Source organism: Schistocerca piceifrons, chromosome 2, assembly GCF_021461385.2.
Source record: "Schistocerca piceifrons isolate TAMUIC-IGC-003096 chromosome 2, iqSchPice1.1, whole genome shotgun sequence".
Lineage (NCBI taxonomy): Eukaryota > Metazoa > Arthropoda > Insecta > Orthoptera > Acrididae > Schistocerca > Schistocerca piceifrons.
The window spans coordinates 1,043,891,544-1,043,917,373 of record NC_060139.1 but is presented as its reverse complement, the minus strand read 5'-3'; the positions used below and the strand labels follow the sequence as shown (position 1 = coordinate 1,043,917,373).

Sequence of the window (25,830 nt, the reverse complement as noted above, 5' to 3'; positions counted from 1 at the left end):
ACTTCCGGGAATTCAGCCAGGTAACACTTTCAGCGACCGCCGATATTTCGGCGGGAGAACACCCTGCCATTTTCAAGGCAAACTGCAACGGACAGGCGACGTACATGCAAATTTAATACCTCGGTTCTCGGACCCAAGCAGGAAAGATAACACACACACACTGAACACTAGTGCCACCAAAGATGACCAAAGTCAGAGCTATCGATAGTGAGACTATGAATTCGCAGGTGAGGTAGCATTGAGTCTGTCCCTCTGTTTCTTGACAAGGGAGAGAGCCGGATTCCAAACAGAGTTTAAACAGAAACCTCCATCCCTGTTAACAAGGTTGCTCGCTAATTTAATCTCAACTGCCTCCCGAATCACACTGTCCCAATAGCTGGACGTGCATGCCAATATCTCGGTGTTATTATATAACATGGAGTGACCAGTATCCAAGCAATGTTCGGCAATAGCAGATCTATTTGGCTGCTGTAATCGTGTGTGCCGTTTATGCTCAGTACATCTGTCCTCCACGGTCCTGATAGTTTGACCAATATATGCCATGCCGCAGCTACAAGGGACACGATATACACCCGCCTTACGCAGTCCAAGATCATCCTTAACGGAACTCAAAAGTGCTCTAATTTTAGATGGAGGTCGGAAAACACATTTCACATCGTATTTCCGTAAAATACGACCGATCTTATTGGACGTGTTTCCTACGTAAGGCAAGAAGGCTGTAGACTTAGGTGTTGACTCAGAAATATCATCAATCACCTGATGTACAGTTGGTCGATAGCGCAACGCACGTTCAATCTGTCTATCACTGTAACCATTTTGACGAAATGTAACTTCAAGATGGGACAGCTCAGCTGGCAAAGTCTCAGCGTCAGAAACGATATGTGCCCTGTGTACCAAGGTACGAAGTACCCCTTCACGCTGAGCCGAATGGTGACAACTACTAGCTTGTAAGTACAAGTCGGTGTGAGTACGTTTCCTGTAGACTGCATGTCCCAATGATCCATCATCCCTCCTCCTAACCAACACGTCGAGAAAGGGAAGGCAACCATCCTTTTCCACCTCCATCGTAAAACGAATGTTCGGGTGGATCGAGTTCAGATGTTCTAGAAAGACATTCAAATTCTCCCTACCGTGAGGCCAAACAACGAAGGTATCGTCAACGTATCTATAGAAACAGGCGGGTTTTAAAGGCGCTGACTCCAATGCACGTTCCTCGAAGTCTTCCATAAACAAATTTGCGATCACAGGAGACAACGGACTACCCATCGCAACTCCATCTGTCTGCTCGTAATACTGGTCATTAAATAAAAAATAAGTGGATGTCAACACATGCCTAAAGAGATTAGTTAAATCAGCACCAAACCTGGCTTCAATTAACCGCAACGAATCAGACAGAGGAACACGAGTGAAGAGAGAGACCACATCGAAACTCACTAAAATATCAGAGTCATTCAGCCTCAGTCCCTCCAAACGACGTAAAAAATCAGCTGAGTTCCTGATATGATGTTCACACCGTCCTACTTGTGGACTCAACAGAGATGCAAGATGCTTGGATACACGATATGTCGGGGCGCCGATGTTACTCACTATAGGACGGAAAGGAACCCCTTCCTTATGAACCTTTGGAAGGCCATATAACCTAGGGGGAACCGCACTATAGGTGTTAAGCCTCTTGATTGTGTCCTGCGACAAACCACTTTTCTTCAGGAGGCTGTTGGTCTTTCTCTCAACACTTTTCGTGGGGTCAGCATCGATTCTGCGATACGTTGAATCAGATAGTAAACGTTGCATCTTTTGTACATAATCATGTTTATTTAAAACAACGGTGGCATTGCCCTTGTCAGCAGGTAAAATAACAATACTGGGATCAACCTTGAGAGAGCGTAAAGCAGCCCTCTCTGCTGCTGTTACATTACTCTTGGGTGGACGAGCCCTAGTCAAAACACGGCATGCCTCCCTCCTAACTTCCTCTGCAGCGTCAGGAGGTAGTTTGCAAACTGCCTGTTCAATTGAACTAATAAAATCAACTACCGGCAAATTCTTCGGAGTGGGTGCAAAATTTAATCCTTTCCCTAGCACGGATAAGGTTGCGTCGTCAAAAGATTTCTCTGTGAGATTTATCACAGAACGTCTAGACATAACATCCGACTCCGCGCGATGAAAACGTTCAAACTTTGCCAAATGCCGGGCAGTAACGGAGTTGTACTCCCAGTCAGCTTGGGTCCATGAGGCACCGTCCAACCAATCCCAAGTGAAATCAGACACTTCAGATGCCACCATTAAATGAAAACGATACAATTCTTTGGAAACAGAATCCAAACGTCGACGAGTAAAACGAATCCTTTCGCGAACAAGAGCCAAGCCAGCACGTTGCTTAATTCGGTTGGCGGCAGGAGAATTAATATGGTGCACAACCTTAGCAAATGTTGGGACCTCACCTGCGAATTCATAGTCTCACTATCGATAGCTCTGACTTTGGTCATCTTTGGTGGCACTAGTGTTCAGTGTGTGTGTGTTATCTTTCCTGCTTGGGTCCGAGAACCGAGGTATTAAATTTGCATGTACGTCGCCTGTCCGTTGCAGTTTGCCTTGAAAATGGCGGGGTGTTCTCCCGCCGAAATATCGGCGGTCGCTGAAAGTGTTACCTGGCTGAATTCCCGGAAGTTATTTGAAAGTTGTATACGCCAGGAGAAACTCAGGTCTCACCTAACAAAGTCATTAGTGCTGTTGTATGCCGCACCTTAAAGTTTGTATTCAACCACAGTTTGTAAAAAATAGAGAATGAGGAAAGAAAGGAAAGGTATGAGTAGGAATTTGTGACTTAAAGCCACCCAGAGCATTACAGTAATGTAATGGCAAGAGTTGAAAATTTGTGTTAGATCGGAACTCAAACTCAGATTTATGGATTCTCATGAGTGGTTGCCTTAACCTCTTCAGTAATCTGGACACAGTCCTTAACCAACTCAAATCTTCAACTTGCTGCATGCTGCAATGCAGCAGCCCTTGTCCATTAACCCCTACTAACAAATTATTGATTCCTGTACGAGTTTGGATGATACTATTGCACCTGCAAACAAATGTCAAGGGGCTTTTGCAGTCTTTCAGAAATGTATATATTTGCGTGATGTCCATTCTGTCTGACAAGTCTGACAGTACACTCAAACATATCCACTGCCTGACAGTGTGTTTATGCAGGTACGTAGGCCGTCAGCTGTCATTACCACACACAACACCACACTGGTAGGTAAGTAACATGGCTGCTTTCAAATGAGGCCCTGCCTGTAATAGAATCTGAATTGCCTGAAAGAGGACTGCAGTAGGATGTAGTTAATGAGTGTACAAAACAAGTGTTGCACCTGAGTCATTCACTGTGATGACCAGAGTGGTGTAGGATTCTGAGCAGGTATGCATGGTGATGGGTTAGGATACCACACAGGCTGAGCAGAAATGCAATACTACTTTTGGTGGCGAGGGTAGGATTTCAGATACAGCACTATGATAGTTAGTCAAAGCCCTGGCAATGTACGTAGTTAAGATGGTGAAAGTTTGGATGATATTGTACAGTGAAAGAAATATTCATCAAGGACTGTTTCAAAGTGATGACAAGTTTGTTGGTTTCATAGCAAGAGATAAGAAAGAAAATTGGTTTCTGATTTACCTGGGGAGTATATTGTGACTCTTCAGTTTTTTCTCAGTGTGTAATGTTTGTCCAAGAACTTTTTCTTCGTAGACAGTATACTGTCTCTTTATAAAGGTGTTGGCAGTTTTGTCAGCATACTAGGATAACTTTTCCTTGGAACTGAATATGGAGCAAACACTTGTTTTGTTTTCTTCCTCCTCACCTACCCAGACATGTTTCACCTAAATTTTCGCATTACCAGTGTTGTTTTAGTGCATTTGATATAAAACGTCTTATTTACATGAAAAATTTAAGACTTGGAATATTAAGACTGTTGTAGTTAACGTTATTTTATTCTATGTGAGCATGCAAATATGTAAATGTGTGTGTGTGTGTGTGTGTGTGTGTGTGTGTGTGTGTGTGTGTGTTTTTTCCACTGCAGAAAGCTGTATATTACATTTTTTCCTTCTACTATGGCATTTGCAAAATGGGAATCACAGTGAACATAAAAAATGATTTATTTGCAACATTTAGCTACACCTTCCAAATACTGATATACTGATCTACACAGTCAGCAATCCGGCAGAATTTTGTAGCAACTTGCTACCAACTTTCCATTACACTTGTCACAGAAAGCAGCTACCTGTGATTTCCACCAGATCTCTACACTGGTCTGCAGTTCATTGTCCATGCCAAAATGCTGTCCCCATAGTCAATGGTTCATGTGAGTGAAGAGATGAAAATCAGAGGGAGCCAAGTCCAGGGTGTATGATGGGTTATCAAATACTTCCCATCGAAAACCTTGCAGGAGCATCTCCACTGCCCCTGTAGCATGTGGCCAAGAACTTTCATGAAGGAAGACCGCATGACACTTATGTTATGTGGGCTGCATGAAATTGAGCGAAAACCCTCAGCATGACTTTGCGCAACACTTCTGCACAAAGCTTCACTGGATTTTCACTGTGGTTTCAATTACGCAACTAATCAGACTTGGATGGGGGGAGGGGGGGGAGGGTTAGAAGACTTTGTACCCTCATAATTTCTGTGGAAGATGTTGCTAAATACAATGTCACAACATACATTATGTGCAAGAAAGTGGAGAATATATTTTTCAGAAACTGAATATGTGGTAAAATAAGAAAGGAACAGTAACTAAAGGTCTGACAAGAGTGTTAATTGGAGAGATAGTTGTATGAACAAGCAAGAATCATTCAGGAAGAAGAGGAGGAGGAGGAGGAGGAGGAGGAGGAGGAGGAGAAATAAAAGTAACATAGCCAGGAACAGAAAGTGAAGGAGGCTGTAATCTTAAAATTAGACAACAACAAATAATGAAACAGGAGACATAAAAAAACAAAACCCTAAAATTTCTGGGGGACATCAATAAAGCACAGCTACCTGAATGAAACATTGAAAGTTTCAATTTTGCTATGAATATTGTTTATTTTTAAGTAACAGATGGGAGGATAACTATGGAGAACAAAAATGTTCTGTAGGTTAATATACAGCCCTTTATATATCCTCTCACAGTTTCTACCGCTTCCAGTTTCTAAGGGAATCTAGTAAGACACTGATCAGATATGCAAACAAAGCGATCAAAATGAGGTAATGCCTGATAGGAATGCAAAATGCATAATGTACAGATAGGTATGCATAATGTGCAGATAGGTATGCAAAATGCATAATATACAGGTAACATGGTTAAGATCTTAACTGACCAAGGTTACTAGGAAAACTACCATTGTCTACCTTTACTTACAATAGTCCATGGTAGCCTACAGTAGTTTTACATCACTAAATTACACTTCGTTAAGACAACTACAAAAGTAAGCTACATATCATCAAACAATTAGCTGTTGAGAATAGATGTGACACAAATGTTATAGATAAACAGAGTCATAAAATTAAAAGAAACATGAAAGGGACACCCCGTCTCTGCGAATGACACATCAGTCCACTCCTGTTCCTCTTCCTTTTCCTTTTCATGGCAACTGCTTTTCAAGCATTTACTAAAAACTTGCATTCTATTATGTTACATTCATTTGTCACCCAATGAGGCTCTAGATAGAGAGCTATCTCTGACCTGAGTTTACAAACCCTCTCCCTCTCTCAACTGTACCTACTAAGAGCTACACCTTCTAAATAAGGCTGCCAACACCAATTACAAAATTGTCAACTGGGCCACGGACCTCAATGATCATTACTGGTGCTCACTGATCAGATCCTCTGACTGTCATATTTCAATTGATTCACTGATAATCATGTCCCAAAAGTTTAGCATAGGGACTGCAGTTTTAATTTTATTATTCGCAATAGTGTATTTGTTCATTGATATCTGCCAAAAGTAGAAGATGTGCTTTGTCGTGCTCCATATTTTATGTTGTTTTTGTGTTTTTTATGTTGTTTTTTATGTTGTTGTTGTGTATTCACCTTCCAAATGCTAGTGTACAGGATGTCACAAAACCAGCTAAATGCAAAAATCTATATCCATACGACTAATGGACTGCAAAACTATAACCATGTATGTCATTAACATTCTACAGGAACCCAGAAGTAAATCAGATGCAATTGGTTACAAAGCCAAAGTCAAAAGTCTTTTTGTACGTGATTGTCTATATTATTTAATAACTGGGAAAAAGCATATTTCCGTCATCAGCTATACAATTTTATGTTTATTCTCTACCAGTTTCATCATCTCCTTGAAGATGAATGTAACACTCAAAACTCATAGAGAGCAAATGCAACATTGTACAATTGATAGCACAAATCTGCTTTTTCCAAAATGTCAAAGGTGGTTTCATGAGAGTATTCCTCAATTTTATCAATCATCTGAGAGGTCAAATCAGCAAAGTATGTGGTTGCTACTATGCTAATTGGTGCATACTGTCCTTCCTTCCCAACCTGCCTTTCATTTTCCCCAGGGGCTTAATTACCCGAGACTGGAGGTCTCAAAAACCAAACTGCCCACCCTCTGTCTTTGTTCAGATCTCCCATGGACATCAGTCACAGTCCCAAAAGACGAAGCATTCCACAAAGTCTCAGATGAACTTTCAGCAATGAGCTATGTTTCATATCTGTCATTACCATGTAGGAGAATACTCTTGCAGCCAGCAACTTATGTTTGTTTTATTATGCCTAGAGATCTCTGATTCCACCACTACCTGCTACTAAGATTTGGGCAAATATGAACCGGCCAAGTCATGTACCTTAGAAGGTGCACTGAAATCAGTGTTCCAACATAATGCAGGAAGCAATAGATGCACCACAACCTTCACACCAGGAGCTCCGGTGTGATCAGCGCAGCACCCCGAAGCTTGCCAATCACTGCCAGGGTAGTTTCTAAATGGACGCACGCTGTGGCCAATTCACACAGTATCCACACAACTATAATTACTATTTATTTTTCACTACCACAACTGAACACCAATATGAAAGAAGTACTAATCCACACAATCTGAGATTGACTGAAGAATGCAATGAGACAACTATAACAAGGGAATAAACTACAGAGCTGTGGCACTGCAGGCAGTGCCAAACTAAACTACTAAAATTGACAATTAAAAAAATTAAATTTTTACACATCACTGTTGTATTGTTACCTTTGATGAAGTAAAAGGTTTTTCACTAAAGTTCTTCTTATACAAATGACATATCTTACTTCCATAACATAGGAAAAGTTACTTTAATGCCAAAAACAAGTTACATAATGCATACCTCTAATTAGTGTGTCCAGATCGGCTGCTTCTTCTGTGTCTCGTTCAAGTTCCAAACCAAGTGATACTAATACCTGACCCATCAGGTATGAATGAAGACAACCAACTGAATGCAACATCCAGAAGCGCAACAGCCACAACATGTTACGTTTTCTAATGTTACTTGCAGATTCAGCCTTATTATTGTCCTTCAACTCCCCTCCTTCAAAATAAAATAAAGTTCATCACATCTAAGCTTCTACTGTCACTAAAATTCAAGAAATGTTTATTGTACTGAGACTCATTAGAATATTAACTAACATTAATTAAAGAATATTACACAAAACTTTTCATTTCTACGCTTAAAAGTCAAAATCTCTGCTGTGTAATCAGTACAGTAACCAAAGATATATTTACTTCATATTTTAAATGACACGCAAAAACAAGACACATACCAGACTAACGTTTACTCAGCAAACTTATCCATATATACAATGCATAAATGTGTTTAATATTACTATACTATAATTTTTTTCAAATGATGCCAGCTGATATAAGACACGTAACTGGGACCTTACAACTGTAAAAATTGACATAGGATAGGCTGCTACCCACCACATACAGAGGGAATTGAGTGTAAGGCTGACACATTTAAAAGAAGTCCTTCAGTTAAAGGGACACACACACACACACACACACACACACACACACACACACACACTTGGGCACTAAGGCTTGAGCACCTGAAGACTGAAAGTGCCCATTTGTGTGTGTGTGTGTGTGTGTGTGTGTGTGTGTGTGGAAGGAAGAGGGGGGGAGTGTCTTTGCATGTTTCTATATCTGAAGAAGGAGCCTGTCCAATAGCTTAGTCTATATTTAAATGTCTGCCACTCAACGCCACCTCTTTGTGGTAAGTAGCAATAAATCCAGTTTCATTTTGTTACTGGTAAGCTCAGACTTACCACAGTTAAATCCAAAACAAGAGTTCTGTAGCTATGTACATACTCTGCAAGTCACCAAACAGTGTGCAGCGTATCTTGTACCACTATTAATTATTACCTATTCTGTTTCATTCGCAAATGGAGCAAGGAAAAAAAACAGCTGTCCCTATACCTTTGTTTAAGCCCTAATTTCTCTTTTCTTGTCTTTGCTGTCATTATGCAAAATGTACGTTGCGGCAGCAAAATCATTCCACTGTGACCTGCGAATGCCACTCCTCTAAAATTTCACAGAAATGTTTTCCTAAAAGAACGTCCTATTTCACCCAGGTATTCCCATTTGAGTTCATGAATGTTTCTGTAATACTTGCACACTGATCAAACCTATCAGAAACAAATACAAATGTAGCAGCGCACCTCTGATTTGCTTCAATGTCTTCCCTTAATCTGACCAGGTGGGGATCTCAAACACTTAAGCAATATTCACAAATGTGTTGCACTAGTGTTCTATATATGATCTTCTTCATAAATGAGCTATAATTTCTTATAACGCTCCCAATACACTGAACCTTACTGTATAATCAAAATGATGTGCTCTTTCCATTTCATATCACTTTGCAACATTACAGTATTTGAAAGATCAAGCTAAACTCTGCTAATACTGTGTTCAGACATTACACGACTATTTTCCCTACTCATCTGCATTAACTGAAACTTTTCTACATCCAGAACAAGCTGCTATTCATCTCCCAAAACAGATGTTCCAGAACAAGCTGCTATTCATCTCCCAAAACAGATGTTTTATCTAAGTCATCTTGTATTCTCCTGCAGTCACTCAATGTTGACACTTTCCCACACACTATAGTGTCATCAGTGAACAGTTGCAGACTGCTGTTCACCCTATCCATCAGATCACTTAAGTATATATAGAGAAAGAGTGGTCCTATAACATTTGCCTGGGACACTGCTGATGATACCCTTGTCAATGACGAAGGCTCGGTGTCCATAACAACATATTGGGTTCGAATACTTAAGATGTCTTCGAGCCGCGAACATATCTGGGGAAGTGAAATTCCCTGATATTTCTCTGATTTCCAGACAAGTTTTAGCATTTTTCCCTGACAAAGGGAAAGCCGTTAGATGATGAAAAATGTAAGGACCTCTGTATTTCTAAATGTGTGAGCAAAATTCTTAAATACTAACATCAACATATTGCATAATGAACTGCTTTTAGATGGAGAAAGCAAGGCAAATGGCATTTGGTGACAAAAATATGCATTTTGTTGGAGTTGCAAGACAGATTTAAAATATCTTCACCGCTTTCAGAAATAACTTCAGAAAAAAGTAGGCCTCTTGAAAGAAATGTAGAAGTTGGGGAAGAGTTGTGTAAACCATCACTGTAGGTGATCACAAATAAAATGTTGGTTCTACTATATACGTACATTATCATTTGTTATTACTCACCGTGTTATGTCTGTTATTCTATAGGTATTGTGAGATTTTACTTTCAAGAAATACATGAATACATAGTGCAAACTGCCAGTGACTGCCACAATTTTCTTCTTCTTATCATCTATATTTTCTAATATATAAACTAATTTCAAAGCGCCAAAATGTACTAGAATAAACAAAATGCCTATAAAATGCCGCACTGTACAATGTACTTGCAGTGAGACAGTCGCAATTCCTGAAATCCATCACCCATAACCTCTGGCCTGCGAGGACCAGCTCAGTCCTGGGTCCATGGATAAACCAGGAAAATCCGCCACATTGCACAACACACAGAAAGAACCAGCCTGCAGGCAGATCAGTGAGACTAGATCTGACAGGTAGGGCCTGCACATTAGGGGGAAACTATGGGCCTCAGATCAACAGGCCCAATCTGTTGGAAATACCCACAAAAATGGCCTGCGGTTTTGGCCCGTCATGGAAGTCCACTCATGTGGCCAGCTATTCATGTGTCACAGACACCATGTTAATGAAATGAGACCGTGGTGATCACCCATGCAACAGATAACTTGCGCAAATACCCTGAGAATCAATACTAATGAGGATAGGTAGCAACTCACCATAAACGTGATCACTGAGTCACAGACAGGCACATGGAAGAGAGAGTCACACTCTCACAACTGAATTTTTGGCCATCTCCTTTTTCAGAAAACGAGAGCACACACACATTCACACAATCACTCAGACACAACTAATGCACACATGACCGTTGTCTCCAGCTGCTGCTTCAACAAGCTCTGAGAAACACATCCAAACAAACCATTCGTCACGCCACCCTGCCTCTCATCGGCAGCTGCTAGGCTACACGCAAGTAGTGGTGGCAGCACTGACTGCAAGCTGAGGGGAGGAATGGGAAGGGGAGAAGCTGTAAGAATGAGAGTCGGGAAGCCAAGCACATACTCAGCTGAACCTAGCCAGCGATGAAACATGACATCTCAGTAAACAATAAATGTCATGCTACTGAGACAAAAACGAGACTTTTCCAGTTTTTTTTTTCTTTTTTTTTTCAAAATTTCCTTGATATTCCCTGATATACAGAAATTGTGGCAGCCCTGAGTCTCTAGAGGAAAGCTGTATCAAATGCTTTCTGGAAATCTAGTAGTATGGGATCTGCCTGCAGGTGCATTTAAAAATCCTCCACCTGCTATTATGCCCCTCCCTTCTCCCACTCCACCCCTACACATGACTTCCATCACACTAGCACACCTGCATAGTCCTTTTCCCTTCTCTGCTTCTTTCCTCTCCCATTTTTGCCTCACCAACACAGCTTTCAGATGCTGCACTTAGCAGCCCACCATCCTTCCCCATCAAATCACTGCACATTCCCACAGGCAGCAGTACATAACCTCTCCCTGCCCACACCAAACCTCTTCTGTACCCCCATTACCTACCCTATCTGAGATCACAACTCACTGAAGGTGGGTCTCAGCACCTGGCGATGCTTGTGACTGCGCACTGAGTAATATTACTTGTCCTCATTTCATGAAATACAAGGTGTATGAAAAAGAATCATCTGATTTAAAAAATTATAACTATTATATTATTTTAGATTTGTGAATGAACAAATTACTGTTGTAAAGACCAAACACTCGAGTTTTACATGGTTCCTGCTAGATAGCAACGGTATGCGCCCACTTCAGTTCTAGTAAAAATGGTGTCAGGAAAACAGAAAGCATTTTGTGTTCTACATTTTGTGCAGTGTGGCTTAGTAAAAACTGCTCACTATGACTTTCATGCCAGGTATGGTGTGGATCCTCTTACAGCACAGAGCATTAGACGAAGGCATGAACAATTCAGAAAAACAGATTGTTTGTGTAAAGGCAAATTGCCAGGCCATCCCCAAGTGTGTGAGATGGACGTTGTACACATCCGCTGTAGTTTCACAAGGAGTCTGCAGAAATCCGTTCGCCGTGCAACTCGACAGTTCAACATGGCCCCAATGCCCATCTGGCATGTGTTGTGTCAACATTTACACTTGAAATCATACAAAATTCAGCCACTGCAAGCTCTTCGTGAAGGTGAGAAACAACAACATGTAGAGGTCTGTAATTTCATTCTTGGCAAGATGGAGGATGACATTTTTCTTCCATGCTTAGTGTTTAGGGACAAGGCAATATTCCATTATAATGGAAAGGTGAACTATCATAATATGATAACAGAGGTAGGGAACAATCACATGAAGTTGTACAACATGAGAGGGACTCCAAAATTTAATTTTTTGTGCAGTTTCGCGGGAAAAGGTGTATGATCTATTTTTCTTTGTCGCAAACACTGTTACAGGAAGCACATATCTTGATATGCTTGAGAACTTTCTTTTCTCACAGTTGGAGACTGATTCAAATGACTTCATTTACCAGCAGGATGGGGCACCACCACACTGGTATCTGGAGGTGCGAGAATTTTTAAATTAAAGCATTATGAAACTATCGATTAGTCACACTGGACCAAATGATTCAGCCTTACATTACTGGCTGCCAAGGTCACCGGAACTAACTGCATGTGATTATTTCTTGTGGAGGTTTGTAAAAGACTCTGTTTATGTCCATTACCAACAACAATGAATGAACTGAGACATCGCATAACAGCAGCTGTTGAAGTTGTAACTCAAGACATGCTCCCTGCAGTGTGGAAACAATTTGAATACCACATTGACATATGCCATTCATCTCAAGGAGGGATACTGAACACCTATGAAAAGGTACGACAAAAACCTTTTTGAGTTTCCCGTTGATCTAAAAACAAAATTTGCTATATACTTTCAAGAATAAGATTTTCACTCTGCCGTGGAGTGTTGGCTGATATGAAGTTTCCTGGCAGATTAAAACTGTGTGCCGGACCACGACTCGAATTCGGGACCTTTGCCTTTCGCGGGCAAGTACTCTACCATCTGAGCTACCCAAGCACTACTCACGCCCCGTGTTCAAGCTTTACTTCTGCCAGTACCTCGTCACCTACCTTCCAAACTTTATAGAAGCTCTCCTGCCAGGAAGTTTCATATCAGCACACACTCCGCTGCAGACTGAAAATCTCATTCTGAAAACATGCCCCAGGCTGTGGCTAAGCCATGTCTCTGCAATATCCTTTCTTTCAGGAGTGCTAGTTCTGCAAGGTTCGCAGGAGAGCTTCTGTAAAGTTTGGAAGGTAGGAGACGAGGTACTCGCAGAAGTAAAACTGTGAGGATGGGGCGTGAGTCGTGCTTGGATAGCTCAGATGGAAGAGTACTTGCCCACGAAAGGCAAAGGTCCCGAGTTTGAGTCTCGGTCCGGCACACAGTTTTAACCTGCCAGAAAGTTTAACTATATGCTGTATGTTTATTAGTTTCAGAAATACAGACATGCCAAACTGGATGATTCCTTTTGATACACCCTGTATTTCTTCTTTCTCATATACTTTCTTTCTTAGGTTACAGATTTATTAGATCTACGTATTTCTTTAATATTTACTAAAAAAGCCTCTGAAACATAACAGTACTCTGCTCAGATAATTAACCATTATTAACCTCCTTTTTTGTGCTTAGCTATGTTTCACACAAAGTTAACAGGAAAGCTGCTACTCTAAAGAAACACTGTTTTTGCAGTATACAGTTGGTTCTTCTTCTGCTTCCTCTTCTTCTATCCTTCAAACTTCATCAAAAGCACTGCAGTCTCTCTCTCTCTCTCTCTCTCTCTCTCTCTCTCTCTCTCTCTCTCTCTCCTCTCCCCCCCCCCCCCCCCCACTCTCCATCCCAAGCAAACTCTACTGACTAACACTCATTACACCTTTATTTGCTTTCAGCAGGAGCAAATTTTCTCTCAGAGCTGGTATGCTGGGTATTTTTATATTATTGTTGTTGTTAATTAAGTCTCTTCGCAGCAAATGTGAATTTGCAATCTCATTACTGTGTAGCAATTTACACTGTTTAAGGAAAAAAGTCTAATTGTATGTACTTGTTACTGGAAAAATATACCAATGAGAATAAAACAGTAATAACATACTTCGACAGTGACATGGAGCTGTCACAACTGTTGGAAATTGATCACTACCTCCAGTCCTCAATAACAATGGCACTGCAATCTACAGGCGGTCTTCACAAGAACCACTTTGGTAAGAGGTCATGCCCCAGAAATTCACGTCATCTTATGGGTACTCGCTTGATGGAATGTTTACTGTAATGGCTGGTATTTGTATGGACATTTAATATTTGCCTGCTATCTTCTGTTTGCATGACATCAAACTTTTATGTTATTGTCTTTACTGTGTATCTCTACTGTGTCAATGTAATAAGCCAAATAAAATATACTCATAACTGCAGACTTCTAAAAAACTCAAGTCAATAATATCTCTACAGGTTCTGAAGACAAGCCACTTTCAAGTATGCAAACAGTGGAAGTGATTTATTATCATGACAGCTGTTGTTGTTGTTGTTGTTGTTTTTTTCAATCCAAAGACTGCTTTGATAAAATTCCCCACTTTAGATGTTGCGTGCAAATCTACTCATCTCTGAATAATTAACATAAACTTAATCTGTTTGAACCTGCTTTTGTATTAGAGACTTGACTTCTCACCACAATTTTTTACCCTCCACACTTTCCTCCATTAACAAATTCATTATTCTTTGAAGACCCAGGACATATACTTTCAACCTACTCCTCTCTTTTGGCCTTTTGTGCCATTAAGTTCTTTTCCTATCAGTTCAACTTTTCATTAATTATCTGACTGAACCATCTAATCTTCAGCATTCTTCTGTAGTACCACACTTTTAAAAAAAAAAAAGCTTACAGTCTCTTCTTGTCTTCACTATTAACTGTCTTCCTCAGTAAGTTAATAAGAGAGTAGAAGATTTTGAAATATTGGTGTACAGAAAAATCCAGAAGATCAGATAGGTAGATTGGTTAATTAATGAAGCAGTACTGAATTGAATTGTAGAGAAAATAAATCTATGGCACAACTTAACTAAAAGAAGAGATCAGTTAATAGGAGAAATCTTGAGGCATCAAGGCATTCTGAAGTTAGTAAGCAAGGGAAGTGTGGAAGGTAAAAATTACAGGGAAGGCCAAGGCTTTACTATAGTAAGCAGGTTCAAATGCATGTAGGTTACAATAACCATACAGAGATGAAAAAGCTTACACAGGAAACAGTAGAGTAGAGAGTTGAATCAAATCTGTGTTTGGTTGAAAACAACAATGACAACAACATTTAGAAGCTGTACTCAGGTGGCAAATATTTTCAGAAAAGAATTCCTAATATTTTAATTTATATTATACGTTACAGGGTGTATACACAGACAAAGGAAATATTCCTGTATTTTTCCTGGATTTCTGGGTTAAAAATGCATTTTCTCCTGGGTGAAAATACACCTTTCCCTGTTAAGTGATAGTATACTTTTCCTCGTAACTGTAAAACTTATCAATCCTCTGACTGATTATGGCTTTATACACCAGTGTAGAACTTCCCTGCACTTTAGAAAACAAAACTCAAGAAAAGTAACATACTTTGGAAAGATCTTTGATGTGCACCAACATGTACACTGCATATTTTTGTATTACGAAATCATAAATTCGAATTTCGCCAAACACCACATGTTACTTTCCGAAGCACTGAAATTGAGATTGCGATGCGCTTTTGTATGCCAGTCATAGATCCTGCCATGTGATCTCGCCAGCTGATGACAGCGGATATTCAGAGCATAGCACATGTGAATTAGTCAGCCATTAGTCAGCCAACAGCAACATCACTGTTGGTGGTGGTGGTTGTTGGGATGTTTAAGGGGGACTAAACAGCTAAGGTCATCAGTCCCCCATTCCAAAAACAAGCGAGACAAAGTCGCAGAGCAGATAAAACCCCAAGGGGAAGGGGAAGGAGACCCCCCGCTCCCCCCCCCCCCCCAGGTGCTAAAGAACACAAAGTAGGCAACGAACACTACAGAAAAGAAGAGTACAGACGAACACCAGACAGAAAGGAATAGAAGAAAAGAAGATGGCCGGAGACTGGGTGACTGACCACGACAACAAAAAAGGGAAAGAGTCAACCATCCGACGACACACCAAAACAGCAACAAATATGGAGAGACGCGAGGACAAAAGACACAGAAACGGAGAGGTGCAGGACCCCCCTAAATGGACCCATAAAAAGGACTAGCACGGATAAAATGTAAAACATTGTCAGCCATGGAGGCATCGTCGCATAAAATCAAAGGCAAGGTGCCCAGGAAATTAAAAGACTGCCGAAGGGTGCGCAGTCGGGGACACTCCAATAAAATGTGGGCGACCGTCAGCCGGGACCCACACTGACACAGGGGGGGATCCTCCTGACGCAAAAGATGGCCGTGCATCAGGTATGTATGGCCGATGCGCAGCCGACACAGGATAACAGAGTCCCTGCGAGAAGACCGCAGGGAGGAGCGCCACACATCGGTCGTCTCCTTGACAGCCCGCAGTTTATTAGGCGCCGTCATGCCTCGCCACTCAGCAGACCACACCCCAAGCACCTTACGGTGCAACACCAGCTGCTGATCGCGAGCTGTGAGGCCGATCTCCAAAGCTGGGGCGTCGATCGCCCCTTTGGCCAGCCTGTCAACACGTTCGTTCCCCGGGATGCCAACATGACCTGGCGTCCAAACCAAGACCACCGAACGACCAGAACGGGCAATGGCGGAAACAGACTCCTGAATAGAGGACACCAGAGGAGAAGAGGGATAGCAGCGGTCGATGGCCTGAAGGCTGCTCAGGGAGTCACTGCAGATGACGACGGACCTACCTGAGCAGAAACGCACATGCTCAAGAGCGCGTAAGATGGCCACCAGCTCTGCAGTAAAAATACTGCAGCCAGCCGGCAAGGAGCGTTGCTCAACATGGGCAGCATGAGCAAAAGCGTAGGCAGTGCGACCATCAACCAGGAAACCATCAGTGTAGACAGGCTCACAGCCCGGAAATGAGGCGAGGAGCACAAGAATACGGCGACGAAGGGCCACAGGCGGAACCGAGTCCTTGGGTCCCTGCGCCAAGTCCAGACGGACGGACGGCCGGGGCAAACGCCAGGGAGGCGTAGGTGCACGGACCCGGAAGGGAGGCGGAAGAGGGAATGACCCCAGTTCCGACAGCAGGGACCGGACGCGGACAGCTACGGAAAGCCCAGACCTAGGTCGCCGTTCGGGCAGATGGAGGACCACGGCAGGGAAAAGTAGGCGACGATTGGGATGGCCTGGCGAGCAATGTACATGGACAGCATAGTCGGCGAGCAGACGATGGCGGCGAATCCGCAGCGGGGGAACCCCGGCCTCCACCAGTAGACTATCCACGAGGCTAGTGCGAAAAGCGCCAGTGGCAAGCCGAACCCCACAGTGGTGTATGGGGTCTAACAATTTCAACACTGAGGGGGACGCAGACCCATAGGCCAGGCTCCCATAATCAAGCCAGGACTGCACAAGGGCTCTGTACAATCGCAGCAGCGTGCAGCGATCTGCACCCCAAGACGTGTGGCTAAGGCAGCGGAGGGCGTTGAGGTGCCGCCAGCATTTTTGCTTCAGCTGAGTAACATGAGGAACCCATGTGAGCTGGGCATCAAACACGAGTCCCAAGAAGTGGCAAGTGTCCACCACTCCAAGCAGGTGGCCGTCGAGGTAAAGTTCAGGATGAGGGTGGACCGTCCGACGCCTGCAGAAGTGCATAACTCGAGTCTTGGGTGCAGAGAACTGAAAACCACGAGTCAGAGCCCATGATGCTGCCTTGCGAACGGCGACTTGCAGCCTGCGGTCGGCGACTCCCGTAGTCGTGAAGCTAAATGAGATGCAGAAGTCGTCGGCATACAAAGAAGGAGACACCGACGACCCCACTGCTGCAGCCAGACCATTAATGGCCACTAGAAATAAGGAGACGCTCAACACTGAGCCCTGCGGGACCCCATTTTCCTGTATAAAATATGAACTAGAGGTGGCACCGACTTGCACCCAGAAAGAGCGGCGCAATAAAAAGCTTTGAAGAAAAGCCGGGAGCCGACCACGAAGACCCCACTCATGCAACGTGGCGAGGATGTGATGCCTCCATGTGGTGTCATACGCCTTCCGCAGATCGAAAAATACAGCAACGAGATGCTGACGTCGGGCAAAGGCCGTACGGACAGCAGATTCCAGCCGCACCAAATTGTCCACTGCAGACCGGCCCCGACGGAAGCCACCCTGGGATGGAGCGAGGAGACCGCGCGACTCAAGGACCCAACACAGCCCCACCATACGTTCGAGCAATTTGCACAAAACGTTGGTGAGGGTCATGGGACGATAGCTGTCCACCACCAGTGGGTCCGCACCGGGCTTCAAGATGGGGACAATAACACCCTCTCGCCATTGCGACGGGAACACGCCTTCGCTCCAAATGCGATTAAATATCGCGAGAATGTGTCTCTGGCAGTCCCTGGAGAGATGCTTCAGCATCTGCGCGTGGATGCAGTCTGAGCCTGGTGCTGTATCAGGGCAATCAGCGAGGGCAGCGAGGAATTCCCTCTCGCTGAAAGGAGCATTGTATGTTTCAGAAAGACGCGTGTGGAATGAGAACGGCGTCCGCTCGGCTCGCTCCTTGAGAGAGCGAAAGGCGGGGGGATAACATGCAGTCGCAGAGCTCTGAGCAAAGTGCGCGGCAAGCCGTTCAGCAATGGCGGCAGCGTCCGTGCAGACAGCGCCGTCCAAGGAGAGCCCAGGGACACCCATAGGGGTCTGGTATCCATAAATCCTCCGGATCCGGGACCACACGAGTGAGGGGGAGACATGGGAGCCCAAGGATGAGACATACCTCTCCCAGCACTCCTGCTTACGCCGTGCAATAAGACGACGGGCCAAGGCACGGAGCCTCTTAAAGGCGATGAGGGTCTCGAGAGACGGGTGCCGCCTATGACGCTGCAGAGCCCGCCGACGGTCGCGAATAGCCTCAGCAATCTCCGGCGACCACCAGGGTACAGCCTTCCTCTGAGGGAGGCCAGAAGATCGGGGGACGGCAGCCTCGGCCGCTGAAATGATGGACGTGGTTAAAACACGGACCACCTCGTCAATGTCACCCTGTGGGGGAGACTCAATGGTTGCAGCAGAAGTAAAAACCGGCCACTCTGCCCTGTGGAGAGCCCAGCGGGGCAGGCGCCCAGAAGAACGACACTGGGGTAGTGACAAATAGATGGGAAAATGGTCACTACCGCACAGGTCAGGGTGCACCCTCCAGTGGAGGGATGGGACAAGTCCGGGGCTGCAAAGAGAGAGATCTACAGCCGAGAACGAGCCATGAGCAACACTGAAATGCGTGGGAGCACCGGTGTTCAAGAGGCTGAGGTCGAGCTGAGCCAACAAATGCTCCACGGCCCGACCGCGGTCATCAGAGACAGTCCCACCCCATAGAGGGTTGTGGGCATTGAAATCGCCCAGAAGCAGCAATGGTGGCGGGAGTTGAGCCAGCAGCGCAGCCAAGACATGTCGGGGGAGCTCCCCATCCGGAGGAATGTAAACAGAGCAAACAGTAATAGCCGGCGAGAGCTCAACCCTGGCAGCAACTGCCTCTAAAGGCGTCTGAAGGGGTACTGGCGAGCTACAGACAGAGTGGTGAACAAAGAGGCAAACCCCACCTGACGCTCGTTGACAGGCAGCACGGTTCTTATAGTATCCCCGATAACCGCGAAGGGCGGGGGTCCGCAGTGCAGGAAACCAAGTTTCCTGCAGAGTAATGCAGAGAACAGGGGAATCACTCAGAAGCATCCGGAGCTCAGGCAGGTGGCGGAAATAACCGCCGCATTTCCATTGGAGAATGGAAGCAGGAAGAGACTGGGAGGGCGTGAATGCGACTAAGAGGCAGACAGCGCTTCAGAGCCAACTGCCGCCACCGGGGGAGAGTCAGCTGGGTCCATAGGAGAGGCCCCCAAGGGTTCCGTGAGGGCGAGATCCGCGGCAGAGGCGAGGATCTCCACCTCATCCCCGGAGCCAGGACTATGTACAGCAGGCGGTGCTGAAACCGCCGGAACGTCCTTCTTCTTGGACACATGCCATTCCTTCTTCTCACGTCAGCCCTTAGGGTGAGAGGGCTGGGAGAGCTTCTCTGAAGGAGCGTCAGAGGCTGACGACGACGCAGAAGCCCTACGACCAGCTGGTGGCAGAACCTTCAGCCACTGGCTGACATCTGGCTGGGAAGGAGAAGAAACGGAGGAAGGGAGAGCCCCGAGGGACCCCTTCCGCGAGAGAGGAACCGGCGGAGGCAACGCTGGCGGAGAAGGAGGGGGAGGGATCGAGCCTCCCAGTTGTGGAGCAGATGTCACTCCCGAAGTAAGCGTGGGGGGAGCGACAGAAGAGGGTTTGCCCCCAACTGCTAAGGGGGCAACAGAGGAAGGCTTGCCCCCAGACATGAAGGGGGCAGACAGAGATACACGGCCCCGAGGGCCCACTGAAGGCGGCACAGATGAGGCGACAACCGTCGCTCGCGTGGGCGACGATAACGTGGCTGCAGCATAAGATGGTCGAATGGAAGCAGGATACAACCTTTCATATTTCAGTTTTGCCTCTCGATAAGTAAGCCGGTCCAGGGTCTTAAATTCCATGATCTTCCGCTCCTTATGAAGAACGGGGCAATCCGGCGAGCATGGAGAGTGGTGCTCCCCACAGTTGACACATACAGGCGGAGGCGCACATGGAGAATCGGGATGAGAGGGGCGTCCGCAATCTCGACATGTAGCGCTGGATGGGCAACGGGAGGACATATGCCCAAACTTCCAGCACTGGAAGCACCGCATCGGGGGAGGACGTATGGCTTCACGTCGCAACGGTAAACCATCACCTTGACCTTCTCGGGCAAGACATCACCCTCGAAGGCCAAGATAAAGGCACTGGTGGCCACCCTGTTAGCCTTGGGCCCTCTATGTACACGACGGACAAAATGGACACCACGTCGTTCCAAGTCGGCTCTCAGCTCGTCATCGGATTGTAACAAGAGGTCACGATGGTAAATAATCCACTGGACCATATTTAAGCTACTGTGGGGAGTGGCGGTAACAGGGACGTCACCCAGCTTATCGCACAAGAGCAACGCTCGTGACTGGGCTGGGGAGGACGTCTTGAGGAGGATGGACCCATTCCTCATTTTAGACAACCCCGCCACTTCCCCAAACTTATCCTCCAGGTGTTCCACAAAAAACAGAGGCTTCGTCATAAGAAAGGAGTCACCATCAGTCCTGCTGCAGACAAGGTATTGCGGTACGTAAGGCTCCCGCTTGGCACTAGATCGGCGTCCCTCCCATGGCGCAGCCAACGAGGGGAACGACTGAGGGTCATATTGTGCAGCATCAAAGTCTACTCTACCACGCTTAGAGACGCTGGTGGCCGTGCGACCACCAGCTTGGTGTGATTTATTGCGCTTCATTGCGCCACATCCGCCCAGATGCCACCTACTCCGAACGAGGGCTCTCCCCAAGGGCGCCACCTAGCCAAAGCAACGGGTACCTGGCCGGTATCCCGTTGCCTGGAGTCCCCATGCCCCAGACAAGATGGGCACATACTCCTTGGCATGCATGGGGAGGAAACAGCTCTGGCATCTGTAGTGCGATCCCTGCGTGGTCAGGGGGCTACCACCAAGAGGGTACATGAAGACCCCACCACAACGGACTGGCTACCGTGCTGGATTTTAGGTGTTGAAAGGGTCCACAGTTGTCGTAGGCGCTAAGAAGAAGAGTGCGCACAAGGCGAGAAGGAGACAACCCAGAAGATGTTGGGCGTAGTCCCCCCCACACGACAATAGGTAACATGCAAGATGGTGGAGCATGATGGACCAATAGAAAAACACCACGTAAGGTGTCCTTCCCCAAATGGTACGCACTAACAACGGAAATTTGGAAAAAAAAAAGGAGGTCAAACCCAAGAGGGGACCATCACAGAAGGCCGAAACGTTTGAGACTCCTTTTAGTCGCCTCTTACGACAGGCAGGAATACCGCGGGCCTATTCTTATCCCCGAACCCGCACATCACTGTTTAGTAGCGTGAACACACAAATAGTAAAAGTTAATGGTTTAAATTAATATACATAGTGTTGCTACAAGGGAAAAAAAAGCTTTTGCACATAATATTGGTCTCTAAGATTAATAAGCTGTAAGAGAAGCTAAGCTAAGCTTTCACATATAATGTTAATCTTTTTTGTGCGTGTTATACTTTAAGATAAATCCATACAAATGCGGCAGTAAATTTTTAACAACAATTTTTTAAAATGTCTAAATGGTCATCCTCAAAGAGCTGATTTTTAGATGAGAGTCAGATGCTCTGTGATTTAAGAAATTCACCGTACATTCTTGCACATAGTTCATCTTGCGTAAAAGGAAATTTACCTTGAATGTAATGCTTTTCAAACAACCGTTTGCAATATTTTCCTGCGACTTGTTAGAAACAGGTTCCTTTCGGCAGTTGCCAGGAGAACCAGGTAACAGGCGTTACTGATGACACAGGAAGCCCATATGTTCGTACGTATAATACAATGAAAGATCTTACATTATGTCATAAAAGAAACAAGACATTAGAGGATACTCCAAGAGCATCAGAATTTCGTGAACCATACTTAATGCATAATTTGGCTTAAAGTGAACACTTGTATGTCCAGATTCAGATGTAAATTTTCTTGGAGTACTATTACTGTATTATCTCATGTTTGGTTCTTTATTGTGGCATAATGCCACACGTGCTAGAATATGAAAACATGCACTTTGAATGCAGTGAACAGTTGAAACTAGCCAATAGTGTGCAATTAAAAACTTCATTTGAAATAAATTGACTGCCTCAGTGGAAAAGATTAATAAAAGCCAAATTTCTTTAGCAAACTGACAAAAATAACTTCATTGTTCTGTAAGGCAATTAATGCTTGACTGCCAAAAAGGTGGAAATAAAATAAAATCAGGAACTAATAACATTTTTTACCTTTCCGTAATTATGTGAATGTATTTTAATTCACTTGATAGCTCCCAGCCACAGAAATCCATTTTGTTTTAATTTGATGTTAGAGCAATAAATGAAGAGGAAACAGCAAAATCACTAAATGTAAACTCGAGTCACGTGGAGACTACTCACCTCCCCACTACAACTTAAGACTGCTCTGTGCATCAGCCCTGATCTTCAATATTTCCAGATCGGGGCAATACTAGTTACTGGTGCACCCCCCCCCCCCCCCCCTCCCTTGAGCGTTTGAGGTAGGATGCCAAAAATTTTAAAAACCAACTTTTCAAAAAAAATTGTTCATTTCGTAGTGCACATCTTTCTGAAGAATCTGACAAATCACATAAGAGATACGTGTTAGAGGAAATATTAGACATTTTATTTGGTCTTAAGTGTGCCATTTCACACAACATTGTTCTATCGCATGTCACTGTATTTTGCTCTGTGGAATTCAAACATGTAATATTTTGTAATGGATGCCATCAAACTATACTTAGAACAGTGAAAATTAAAATGTCCCGCGGTGCCTCCCCTGCCCCCAGTTGGCCAGTCTGAAATCCTGCTCCTCTTAAAACAACTCGCAATTAATACTGGATGGGATTATCTGTAACTGGGAAAATTTGCACACTCTATTGCCTATTAGCTAATAACTTGCTGCTTTGTGTGACATAAAATTAAATATAGGGCACACAGAACCAGTAAAGACAACAGACAAGCAAGACAGTACACATTTTTATATAAATTTGGAATCATCATATTGCGTGATGTCCCTGTTTCATCTCCTTCCTCATTCTAATAAACAACCCTGTCATCACTAATTCTGTAATTATTCCTGTGGTATAGTCAATGCCCACACCGTGGCACCTGCAGCTGCGTGGCCGCGGTCTTTACGTCATCACGTCATACAGCCACCGGCCGGAATGCCCCACTTATGCGCTGCTCTGCACAGGTGTACAGTGCAGGTGCAGGCCTCACACACTGAGTGCCTCCGCACTGTCATGGCAATCTCGGCCAGCGTCCTCCCGAGAGATAGTTACGTGATGTCGCGCCGCCAATCATAACGGGACACCACAAGTGGACTCTGTTACGGCAGGCATATTCCTCCACCACTCGCCCTATATAGCGGCATACGGCGCCATGCCTGGCAGTCTCTTGTTGGGCTACCTACTTGCTACGTCGATGTCGCACCCAGGAACGACGCTACACTGTGCTACGACTGTTTACCATACCGGACTTGGACTCTGCAGCCAGTCGCTGCTCTTGATCAAGCACAAAGTTGTGTTAGTATTGTGGAACTTTTGGCAATAAACAGAATTTGGAACCCACGCCAATCGTTATTTGTTGTTTCTCCAATTACGGATACAACAATTCCTTCCAGTGTCAAAACTTATTCTTAACTTCACCAACCCTCCCCCAATCACTAGTTTAGTTATCCCATGTTTTTTCACCAGTTGGGCATTATTACGTGTTCGTACAGTACGTTTTCCGGGCTACTCCTAGAATGGAACATAAGCAGCTGCTAGCTGGGGACTGTACAACTGAAGTAGTACTGTAGTGGTCTGGTCAAAAATTTTCTGTCAAAATTCCATTTTCTTGGACATAACGAGAAGATAACATGAAAACTTTCTCACCTATTATTCCTATTAGTCATTTATTTCCATTCTGGTAGTCTGAATCTAAGGATTTTGCTAATAATTAAAATAACACTGATCATTCGCAAACCCAGTCAACCACATAAAAAGCAATTGGCATTCACCCGTTGGTTTTATTCTGCTCAGCTCATATAACCCCATCCCCTTTTGTCTCCTTTTGTCTGCAGCAAAGTTTATTTGTAGATGACGATGGGGATTCTCCTGGCAGAGACATCACATACACTATGTACGCATTCAAAAATGAACTTATGATTCATTTGGAAATCTACTTAAAACAAACAAGGATGCGTTTCAAAATCATATGAATAATCAATAGACCAATGTGCACTGGTTGCCAGGCACCTTGTAAAATAAAGTTTCTTCCCTCCCCCCCCCCCCTCCCCCCGAAATTGCTGCCCGGGGAAGATACCCCAGCTAGTCACCCCACCCCTAAATCTGAGCCTGTTGTGAATGTGTGAATCTGGCAGCTTGGGCATGCCAGTAAAATTTTTCTGGGTAGCATCTGGCTGCTTGCTGCTACTGCTTATATAGCTAACAGCCACTCTTCTGTGGCCAGACATGGGAGAAGGTACTACTCACATGTGACTCAATTGCGCATGCGTATGAGCTCACTCGCAACTGCTCCAACGAATCTAATGTAAACAGTTGTGGCATTACGCTCATGGGAGGCAATGTGTTTTGATGAAGCATTGCATAGTCTTCCTAAATCGTTTGACACCATTTCCTTTGCAACTTAAGTTTTATTTTCCTTTTTTTCTCTCGTTCATGTTTTATTGCTGCAGTAGCGAGATACTGTAATATCCTTTGTTAGAGTACTGGTTCTTATCAGTCAAAATTACAAACATTTAACTGTAAACTAAAACAATGAAAAGTTCTCGGAATTTTAAAAAATTCCCGCAGTTTCCCCAGTTATCCCCCAGATGAAAAAATTCCAGGGTTTTTCCCAGATCTCCCGGTTGTCCTGGGTTGTGTAGACCCTGTGTTACCACATTAGTCTTTTTAAGAAAATCTTTCTTTGTTAATGCCATTCTGTATTTTACATCCTCTCTTCTACATTCTCTCTCTTTATATAATTCCTTCAGCATCACCGACTTAATTATAAAATTCTCCATAACCATTGTTTTACTTAAAACTGAATCCACTGGTTACCACTGAACATTCAAATGTAAAGAATGGCAGCAGTAAGTCACTGAAATCCATAATTTATTGCAGATCTAGATTTGGCAGTAGCATAGTTATCATCAGTGCACAACCAGTACAGTCATACAGGCACACAAACATGCCAGAGCACAAACTTGTGACAAGTAATGCTAGCATTTAGATGGTAGAAATAAAATTGAGGGTCCTGCTTACCATGCAGCAACTTCAGTTTTGTTTTTGCCACATAAATGCTAGCGTCAACTGTCACAAGTTTATGCTCCAATATGTTTATGCATATATGGCTCTTCTGGTAGTGCACTAATGATGATTATGCTATTGTCGAATCTAGATCTGCTTTCTGCATCGACTGTGT

At 44.3% G+C, this 25,830-nt stretch overlaps 1 protein-coding gene across 1 annotated transcript in view; it reads right to left on the bottom strand.

The window, feature by feature from the left end:
• Positions 1-25,830, bottom strand: part of LOC124777091 (gamma-tubulin complex component 5) — a 159,405-nt gene that overhangs the window by 17,825 nt on the left and 115,750 nt on the right. Inside the window, exon 14 of the mRNA XM_047252369.1 lies at positions 7,331-7,531. Coding sequence (XP_047108325.1) covers positions 7,331-7,531 — 201 coding nt within the window. The remainder of the gene's footprint in view (positions 1-7,330; positions 7,532-25,830) is intronic.